The following is a 10,351-nucleotide window of genomic DNA, read 5'->3' as shown; positions in this document are numbered from 1 at the left end:
TTCACCCTCATCACCCGTGAGCTCACTAATTTTTTTCTGTGCAGAGGACACAGCCGCCGAGTCCATCTCTGTCCCCCTTTGATATTCCAGATGGGAGGGCCTGGAGTTGTGGTATCTCTTCCTCCCCAGCGCATGGTTTACAGTTTGGGATACCAGATCCTCTTTGGTTATAAAACTAGACTGGTTGAGAGGGCCCACTGCAAAATGGATGAGGCCAGAGCGAACGTGCCATGTTCTGGACGGTCGTGTGCCATGGGGGAAGCTATAGAGATAGGGTCTGGGAGCTTCGGGGTTGGGGTTCTACGAGCAAATGAAGGAACAGCCTCCGTAGTCAAAGTAAATGTGAGGCTGAGAGGCTTCAGGGGCACTTGCAAGAAATGGAGTATACCGGGTTGGGAAACAAGACCAACTGAAGCTATTTGCCATTTCCCCACCTTCGCAGAAGGGCTGTTGTCCTGGGCCAGCCGTAGAGCGGGGCTGCATGGCCACACCTGCACAGACCCTGGGAAAGAGGATTATTACAGAAACCAGCTGAAGTTGGGATCATGGTAAGAGGGCTTCTGGGGAAGAAACAGGAGACGGAGAGCCAGGGTAAAGAACACGGCCACGGAGAACAAAAACAGGCAGGGCTCTGAGTGAGGCAAGGAGACCCAGGAGGTTAAGGTCAGGGAGGGAAACACAAGCTGGGTCAAATACCTGGCCAACCTTCTCTCCACCCTTAGAAAAGTGCCACCGTTCCTTCCTCCTGGAATGGCATGCCAGCCACGATTTACTCAAACATCTACTGAATGCCTGGGATGAGGAGACAGGCTTGCCTTGGCAGCCCCCTCCTCCTGGCTGGTTTTGGCAACCAAACACCTGTGACTGGTAATTCACCACAGTGTCACTGTTCCCTGGTGAGGACACACGCATCCAGGGCAGGTTTTCTCTGGTTGGGTAGATTTCAGCGAGGCTTGAAAATTAGGCTAAAAAAATATAGTCCAGACCAACCCCATTCCTGATCTAGATTAAGGTTGTCTCTGCCCACATAAGGAACCTACAGGGTTAGATTCTTTTCAGTAGAGATGCCAGGCAGCAGTTGAAGATCACAGGAGCTGTCGTCACTTTGGCTGTTGGGAATTCATGTCTCCTGGTGTAGGGCTAGAGCAGATGATCCCTGGCTCTGTGCCCGAGGGGAGGCGGTGGGTACCAAGGTCCTGATTTACCATTTTCCTCTAAATTTACTTATGAAGCCTCCTAAACTATTCCAGGCAGTGTTTAGCCATTCAGTATACTAGGTTTTCCTTAGGGGAAATAAGGGAGGTGATTGTCGCTAGTAATTGGGAGTCCAGAAACCCATTCGTATACACACCCAAAGCCTTGTTTCTGTTCTACTTTTCTCTTTAAGGCTCTTATTGGCCTTGCAAAGTGGTCATCTACCTGCACGCAGGCAGGTATCCAGAGAGTGGCAGCCCCCCAGAGCCAGAGCTCGTTAAGTGTTGCAGAAAACAAGGGCCACCAGCAAAGTGGTTGTAGGAATGGGAAAATAGCCTCCTTGGAGAGCAGGCACCTGGACTTGGCAAGTTCTCATCATTCAAGAATAGGTATAGAGGGGTTTCCCTCAGGTTGTTCCAGGATCGGGGGTAGTCAGGGAAAAACAGGAGCTCTGGATTCTGCTCCGAGCTTGGCATAATGTTGGTGGGAATCCAGGCGGCTGCTGGCTGCTCTGCCATCGGTGACCGACCTCCTCCCCTTTCCTCAAAAGCAAAGCCTCGGCATGGGTCCCGAGACAAGTGCTGTCCTAGTAATGTCTGGCCACTCACCCTTGTGGCATCTTCAGAACTCTTGTCCTGTGCCTTGACCATCTCCCGGTACGTCTGGCTGTGTGAGCTAGCTGCCAGACCGCAGGAAGGGGGGCGATGTTCACATCCCTGCTTTGGGTGAACTGGCTGGCACCAGGCGTGGCCCGAGGTTACTGGACACCAGCTGGAAAAGCCTTCTGAGGGCAAGGGCAGGCTGTGGGAGTAGGAAGAGTCCATGCAAAGCCTCCAGTGGGCAGCACAGATCTCCAAACTTCCTCCAGTCACAGGGTTCGCCTGCCGGGGCTACTGACAAGCTCAAATTAGTCCCAGATACAGCCCGTGGAGCTGACGGGCGTTTCCGGGAGGGCAGAGATACGAAGGGGAACACAAGGCCACACAGTCTGGTTTACTGGCTCATCATACACACACACCGGATATGTACACAAACATAAATATTCCAATATACAAATTTACACGGGACTCACAGATCACCTCCTCGTGTCTCTTCTCCAGCAACCCCCCCAACCTGTGCCCTATCCGTCCAAGCTCCATTTTAGGATGAAGGCTTGCAGGGGGCTGGCAGTAGAAGGTAGGAATCTGGAGGAGGGAGAGGTCCTGCTCCCCTCTCCTCACAGGTACCTCCAAAGGGTCCTGTCCCTTTTCAGTGGCACCATAGGGCAGAGGGCTAGAATAGCTCCACTCCCAATCCGCTGCAGCTCAAATCCCAGAGGCCCCCTCTGGTTCCTCTTTTTGTTTGACTCGTCCTTGTTTCCTCTCCTTCTTCCTTTCTGCGTGTCCCCGCTTCTCAGTCTCTGTGTCTTGGCATCCCCTGCTGTGCCTGTAGGGAGGAGGGGCCCCAGACCACAGAGTCCTTCTGGCCCCTCTGCCCTCTTCGTGGGCCTTAGAGAAGGCTAGGACTTCGGTGCAGCTCCGCAGAGGTGCTGGTACCATTGGCAGGCTCTCTGCTGGGGGTAGGTGCTAAGCCGCAGCCCTCCCCAGGGCAGCCATGCTGGATCAAGATGTCTGCGCACTCCTGGCTGCCAGCCCGACGAGCATAGGCCAGTGGAGTCAGGCCCCGGGCGTCCCGGCTCCTCACATCCACCCCATACTGCAGGAGAAAGCACATTTTCACAGTTGGCATGAAGTTCTTGGGGAGGTAAGGAGAGGTGGCTTTCAAAGGGCTGGGGCAAAAAGGAGATTGGATAGGCCAGAGGCACCCTCAAGGGTGGGGCTGGGAATGGAAAGGCAAGGAGGGATCCCACAACTCACCCAGATGAGCAGTTGTGTGAAGACCACATTGGCCATGGCGCTGGAGAGATGGAGAGCCGTCCGCCCGTCCCCATCCCCATAGGTCTCGTTCACCTCCTCCTTGGACCCATGTGCCAGCAGCATCACCAGCAGCCGCAGGTCGTCCTCTACCACAGCCCGGAGCAGCTGCTGCCCCAGCGGCACGTCCGAGCTCGGCAGCGGGGCCAGGAAGAGCTTCTGTTCATACTTGGCCCGTATCCAGCGCTCCTTCTCCTCTCTGCAACCACAGGTCCATCCAGGCATGAGCCAAGGAAGGGCCCAAGCCAGTGGGTGGGGGCCGGGGCAGGCAGTCAGGGAATGACAGACACCCCACCCCAAAGGGGAACAGGAAGAAACAGCATAGGATGGAGCAGTGAAGAAATGGACGGCATACAGCAGGTAACGCAAAGGGGGTGGGAGAAGCTGAAAGGAAGGAACACTGAAGAGCGGCCCCTTGGGGGGCGGCAGGGACTAGGGGGCTGAGAGGGCAGCGAGATTCCAGGCAGGGCTCCCGTAGTAGCTTATCTGGCCCTGCTGGAACAAAGGGGGTGGGGGGCCTCCACCAGGGGCCCAGGCACCATCCTATCTCCCACCCATTCTCCCCATCTCAGAGCTCTGGCTAGGGCCTTCACGCCACAGAGCGATAGGGCCCTGCGCATGCGCCTCCTGCTGGCCCCTGACCTGCTGATAAGGCTCAGAAAGGGCCTCTTGTTGTGAGGAGCCTGAGTGACAGGCAGGGAGGGGGAGGGGCACCCCAAGGGGCCAACTGCCAAGCAGAGCAACGGCCACTTTTAACCCTTGGAGCACTGCTGTAGCCACCCAGGCGCCATCCCTATCTTCCTCACACCAGAGCACCAACACCCCCACCCTTCCTGGCCAGCTTCAGGGCACCCCTGCCTCCTGCAGCCACTCACCTGCAGGCGTCAGGCCCAGGCTTGGCATAGCCATCCAGGGCCCCCTCCCAGACGCTGTTGGCCAGGGCATTGCCCATCGCGGTCATGACAGCCAGCAACTCGGGTGGCCAGTCATCAAGGTCCAGGGAGCGGACCCGGGACAGGTGAGCCCCTAGATGTCGGTGGGTCCCTGAGCACTCAATGCACATCAGGGCACCCAGGTTCAAGCTGGCCCAGTCTGGATCTAGGTGAGGAGAGGAAGCATCATGAAGTCCATGGGCAACCAGAATGAGAACACCAGGAAAGTCCTCTGCCCTGGCCAACTGCAAGCCCCTTGTCAAGCTTTCTTAAAGCCGCCCCAACCCCAGCCCTGCTGGCCTTTGCACTCACTGGGGGCATCACAGTCGATACAGAAGCTATTGCCACGAACGGTACGGACGGCTTGCACAGCCAGAGCTGCGTTTTGGTTCCCCAGCCGAGTCTGCGCAGTGGGAGAGACGAGAGGTGGCTGGTCAGTCACAAGGCCGCCTTGGGTCCCACCCCACTTGGGCCTCCGTGCCAACCTTGTCCTTGGCACTGCGGCAGCCCTGCAGGCTGGCGAGGATCTGGGCCTGCACGCTCTGTACCCACAGCTCCCGCTCCTCTGCTGTTGAGGCCTCGAAGTGCCATGTCTGCCCAGTGAGGGACACCACCACAAACTCAAATGACTCCTCTGCATCTGTGGGAGACAAGGGTGTTTATCTCCGTCAGGGCAGGGCGCCCACCACGCACACAGCCAGGGACATGTAATCACCACAATTCTATGCTCTCTCCTGCTTTCCTGCCTCTCCTCCTCTTTCCTCTATCGCCGGCCTCAAAGGCCATGTTCCCGGGGGGCAACTTGTAGTTGTGCAGAGGAGCCCTCAAGTCCTCTATTCCTAACCACCTGTGGAGCCTGGGTGGAGAGGCGGGGTGCAAGGATTTTGCCTCCCTGGCACTGCCAAGAATGTGTCTGGGATTCAGAGTGGGGTGCTTCCTGGAGAAAGCAGAGTGGAGTGTCTGGGGAAGGATGCAATGGGGCACTAGGAGGCAATGCTGGGAGGGTGGGGGAAGGCGGGTGTGGGCACCATCCGTATATGTCAGCTGCAGCCGCCTCATTTTGCAGCTCATTAAACCCAATATTCCTGACGGCGTCAGCGTGGGGCTCCTGGGAGCCGGGCCCCTCCCCCACTACCATGGCACAGACAGGCAGGAAGGACAAGTGGATGGGGAGAGGAGGAGAGGTTTTCCCCACAAACTGGGATGTGTGAGCAGACAGGGACATGGGGACAGCTCCAGTGACAAACACTGCTGGCTGGACTGTGGCCCCAAACAATGTGGTGAAGCTCCTCCAAGCTCTGCTCCCCTAGGCCAATGGAACACAGCTCCACGAACCTCTCTGCCAGTGGTCACTACCCTATGGGTGAACGATTCCTAACAAGCAGCGGGAATGTGTGGCGGGGGCTGCAGAGAGAACTCCGGTACCTGTGGGGAGGCCCAGCGCTGGGCTAGAGGCAGAGGCCTGAGGCGTGGGTCCTACTCTACAGGCACCCTCCATGGGAACCACCTCCTAGAAGAGTGCTGGTACTCCTTCTTTCCCCCGGGCTCCACCATCCCACCTCACCTTCCAGCACCGCCCCTGAGCCACACAGTCATGATCACTCACTCGTAGGGGCTCAGTTCCCTGGCACAGTGGACCCCATGCCATGAATGCTAAGCATCACTACACTGCAGGTAGGCTGGGGAAGGTAGCTCCTCCCCAGAGGTGATCTCTGCCCTCCTGCCCACATCCCTACCCCTGGCAGTCGGAGCACAAGTGAGACCCTATGCCATCAGCAGAAGAAATTTGTCTGGGAGCAAAGAGGCTCCAACCACTGAGAGGAGGAACATTTTGAAGATAACTTTGGAGACAATCAGAGGACAAGTGCTATGATCAACACAGGTTATGATAAAGGCCCTATGGAAAAATGTTTGAGGAGCTGGAATTCCTTAGTTTAATGATGAGTAAGGAGAGACTCAGCCAATTACTACACACGTATTAAGCACCTACTATATGCCCAGCACTCATTAAACTCAATGGGTGATACAAGAGATACAGAAAACATAGGTCCTGCCCACAAGCCTTGGAAGAGCTACTAGAGTAGCCGCCTGCTGTGTTTTACCTTCTATAAGGAATAAAAGAGAAGCTCACATTTTAGTAGAAAGGGTTTAAATTACGCAGAAGAAAGAGCTTTCCTAAGATACTAGGTCTACATTACCAAAGGAAGTGAAACTGTGGTTATTGCTAATTATCACAAGGTACTTAACTCTAAAATGGAAAAAAAAATGGTGTTGAGGGTACTGCCCCCGAATCCCACAGCCCACCTCCTGTGCCCATTTCCCTGTAGGTCCCCCTAACCTTCAGCAGCACTGCTGGGGCCGTCTGGTCGGGGGGTCCCGGTGCTCTTTTTCCTCCGGTGCTTCTTCCGGTTGGAGTGGGGAGATGGGGGAGGCTCCAGCTTGGGGCTGGAACTGAGCACCTCAGCTGGGCCACTGGCTGGTGAGGGGAGAGGTGGAAAAGTGTGGGAAGAGGGGAGGGTGGGGGGGGGTGCAGAGTACAAGACCTGCCTAGTGCAGCTGGGAGCTCCACCCTGCCCAGCAGCCGGACCACCCGGGGACAGGGTCTGCGCAGCCAGTCCCAACCCCAAAGCTTCCCCAGCCCTGGATGGAGAAGAAGGTGAGGACAGGAGAATGCAGGGAACTTGGGCAGCAGCGCAGGATGAAGGCAGGGAGGAATCGTCAGCCCGGAGGGGCGGAAGGCGGCCCAGGGAACTCACAGGGAGCTGAAGCCCCAGCAGCTCCGCACCAAATTTATCCTCAATCACACTCCCCGCTCCTCACAATTAATAGCAGAATTAGAAACAATCAGGGAGCTGCCTAATTACTGTCAATTAGAGCGCGCTAATCAAGCTCCGTCTCCCACACCCCGCCCGGCGCTCACCACTAAATGTCAAACTTCATTAGAGGCAGACACGCTCCCTCCCTGCCTGCCTTCCTCCTTCCAGACTCTACACAGGGGCCCCACCGAGGCCAGGCGGCCTGGCCCGTCAGGACAGTGGCTCTGGGAAGCGCCCTCAGCTCCCCTTCTCAAGCCCTCCAGTCACCCTTTCACCCCCCTGGGGAGGCTGGGACTTGGATCAGGAGGTGGGGAGATTCCCTGTGCTGGGAGCACCCAGTTCCTTCGAGCTGTCAGAGTTCAGACTGGGGGTGAGTGCTTCTGAGGGGTGAGAGCCTGTGAAGGGTTTGGGGAGGCAATTCAGGAAGTTTACAGGCCTGGGGGTGGGGGGGCCCTGGCACTACTGCCCCCAGCTGGAGGCAAAGTGGGAGGAGCAGGTGTGCCTGAGAGGCCAGGGAGCACCCTGGAGCCCTGACCTAGGAAAGGAGGGCGGGGCTGTGCCCACCTCTCTTTTAGCCTGCAGAACTGCTGACCCTAACGGTTAGGGTACGGTTAGGGTACGAAAAGTTAGGGTACAAATGGCTAGGGTACCAGTGAGAGTAGGGGGGAGCGGGGAGAGTATGTGTGTGTGTCTGTGTACACACGTGTGGCAGTGCTCACTGAAGGGGCAGGGAGACGTAATAAGGGGAAGGAGGAGCTGAGATGTGAGCTGGGCACAAAAATGGATGAAAGGGGGAGAAAATGAAGAGCCCAGGATAGTGGGAGGACGGTGGGATGGGGGAGGAAAGGTAGACTTTTGACCAGCTAGACAGGATGGAGCCTCAGGCAGGCCGGGCCAGGTGGGGGCAGGAGCCGAGGACTACCTTCTGGATCCTGGATCCTATCTCTAGGACCACCCCCTCCATGGCAGGCAAGTTGCCGCCTTCAAAACGTGTGTAAAGCCCCCAGCCTCCGACCTCCCTGCTCAGCCGCTTCCCTGTCCCCCCCGCGGTGAGGCTGATGAGCTGGCTGCGCAGGGGGCTGATGGGGATGCGGGAGCCGCCACCAGCACTGCCTAGGGACAGCAGGCGGCGGGTGGGCAGAGAAGCTGCAGAGGGAAGGTCTCTGGCACCAGCCAGCCAGCCACTGGCAGGGCCTGGGGGCAGCAAAGGGCTTGAGGGCCAGGAAGCCTCCGCCCCTGGTTGCTGGAGCAGGGATACAGAGAGCCCCTCCTCCACTTCTAGACCCCCCCCCGCACTGGCCTCGCCTTGCAGCAAGCTCTGCTGGGCCCCTCCCCTCGGCACCCAGGCTGCGGTTGCTCCCTGGCTGCCCTCCTCTGCTTATGGGGTCCTGCGTACCTGGGGGCAGGGCATCACTCCACTGGTCGGCGCTGGAAACGGAGCAGGAGCGCTGGTGCAGGCCCTCAGGGCGAGGGCCAGCCCAGGCCGGGTTGCTGGCCGAGTAGGGGGCACCTGGGGGTGGGGGGAAGGGTCAGACTGGGAAGGGAGGCTGGGGAAGGGCTACACAGATTTTCCTGAAGATAAGGCTGCAGGCAGAACTTGAGAAATTCTAGCAGAATACTGACCAAAAACGAGGCATTTACCAGGTACCAGCCAGGCTTACTGGAGACCGAGAGGCCTTGCCCGGCCCCCCACCCCCCAGGAAGCAGCTGGTCCCACACCTCACACTCCTCTCCATGAAGAGAGTGGACACCTCATCCCCTTGCTGTGAGCCAGAAGAGGGGGGCACACAGTCCTGACACCCCTGTCACCATAGCGCTTGTCTGGCCATCATTCTCAGCCCCGTCTCCCTCCAGATCAGGCCCCTACACCACACATTCTAAGTCCACATATGCCATTTGCTTTGCCTCAGCTTTGGTGCTATTCTGACGAGAAATAAGTGTATCAGATTCAAGTAATTATGTCTAATTAGTATTAGTAATTATCCTGTTGGGCTGGAGAAAATTAATCTTTCGTTTCCCATCAGGGAAGAATGGCAGAGCCAAGGGGAACGAAAGGCTCCAGGAGTGCCAGGGCCTGGCAGTGGAAGCGGCCGGGCCCCTGTGCCCTCAGCACCCTCTAAGCACTGGATTCACTAACAGGGAGCCCATGGGGCAGCCACAGGGCCTCTGCTGCCCTGTCACCTCAGTCCACCTAAGGACAGGGACTGAGGCTAGAAGGCGGCAGTGGTGGGAAGTCTGAGAACAGGTAGGCCAGTGGCGAGGTCTGAACCGAGAGCGGAAGAGTTGGCCAGGTATGGGAGGTTAGTAAGGGAGGCAGAGATAGGGCCTGGAGCTGGACCAAGTGCAACAGAGCAGGTGACAAACTCAGCCTCTAACCAGTCCTGGGAGGACAGGGATGGAATTTCTGGAAGCCTAGGGATGGAAGCTCTGAGCTGAAGCCCCTAGAAGGTAAAGAAACAGGCCAGACATCCCTAACGCTCGGAGGACAATCTGATGCAGAAAGGTGGAAGGCAAGTTTTGTGTTTCTCTTGTATTCATCATAACACCCAAGGCAGGACCAGACACACAGTAAGTGCTTATGAATATACGTGTGGTGCCAACACTGCCAGCCAGGCTGCCCCATTTCCAGTCCCTCAAGGCCACATGCTGATACTTCCTCTGCAGAGTCCCGCCCCACCCCACCCCTGCTCGGGCCTATCGGGGTCTCTGCAAACCTGGCCTTTCTCAGGGTACCCTCGGCTCCCTGGCAGGAGACCTTTAGGGCGGCAGATGCAATTCCCTAAATTCCCAGAGACCCTGCTTCTCCCCACGCCTCTCCTGCTTCCGTGCCCTCATGGGTTCTAAATCTCATCCCTGCCTCGACCTGAGCCCCACCCAAAGACCTCACAGGCCCAACTTCCTCCCCAAGACCCCCAACTCAAAACCCCAAGGGAGGGAAAGTGCTTTCCCTTTTCTTTGTTAATTCTCCCCTCATTACGCCTGCAATCCCACAATCAGTGTGCACTGTAATTGTCGAATTTGATGCTAATGATTAATGAATTAAACATGGAGCCATCAATTAGTCCTCGGAGGATAATTCTGCATAAAGCAGCGGATAATGTAATTACAGTAACAAAGATAATGAGATGTTAACATCGCCCGGTGAGCGGGAGACATGTGTGAGTGTGCATGAGGTCGGTGTCAGCGTGCGGTGGAGGGGACACGGGCTCGGGTAAATGCCCGTCCATGTGTTCTGGGGCCGTGGGCAAGTGTCTGTGGGTGTTGTGTGTCTCTTCTCCATGTGCACCTCTGCCCCCCTCCCTGGGGAAGGCTCTGATGGCCCAGGATTATGACAGGACAGAGCTTGTTACTGTTTCTCTGCCTCTTTGGGGAAAAAGCACAGTCTTGCTACCTGACTTCAAGGAAAGGCTCATCCCCTCCTTCCTCCTTGGATAGGAAACAAGAAACCCCATGCCAGATCAGAGGCTGCTCCTCTCCCTGTGTGCATGCAGCTCTG

The 10,351-nt window shown here is 57.0% G+C and overlaps 1 protein-coding gene across 6 annotated transcripts in view; it reads right to left on the bottom strand.

The window, feature by feature from the left end:
• Positions 1–2,166: 2,166 nt before the first annotated feature.
• Positions 2,167–10,351, bottom strand: part of AGAP3 (ArfGAP with GTPase domain, ankyrin repeat and PH domain 3) — a 56,499-nt gene continuing 48,314 nt past the window's right edge. For 4 of the 6 annotated variants that reach the window (XM_038559733.1, XM_038559735.1, XM_038559734.1 and 1 more), the window contains 7 exons: positions 8,252–8,365; positions 6,378–6,515; positions 4,525–4,679; positions 4,352–4,442; positions 3,983–4,205; positions 3,051–3,306; positions 2,683–2,889 (listed from right to left, as the gene is read on the bottom strand). In XM_038559733.1, the coding sequence (XP_038415661.1) occupies positions 2,683–2,889; positions 3,051–3,306; positions 3,983–4,205; positions 4,352–4,442; positions 4,525–4,679; positions 6,378–6,515; positions 8,252–8,365 (1,184 nt within the window). Of the gene's footprint in view, positions 2,890–3,050; positions 3,307–3,982; positions 4,206–4,351; positions 4,443–4,524; positions 4,680–6,377; positions 6,516–8,251; positions 8,366–10,351 lie in introns of all 6 variants that reach the window. The other 2 variants (XM_038559731.1, XM_038559732.1) reach the window with 2 other exon arrangements.

Source organism: Canis lupus, chromosome 16 (assembly GCF_011100685.1).
Source record: "Canis lupus familiaris isolate Mischka breed German Shepherd chromosome 16, alternate assembly UU_Cfam_GSD_1.0, whole genome shotgun sequence".
Classification (NCBI taxonomy): domain Eukaryota; kingdom Metazoa; phylum Chordata; class Mammalia; order Carnivora; family Canidae; genus Canis; species Canis lupus.
The sequence above is the reverse complement of the archived record's forward strand: the minus strand, read 5'-3'. Positions and strand labels throughout refer to the sequence as shown.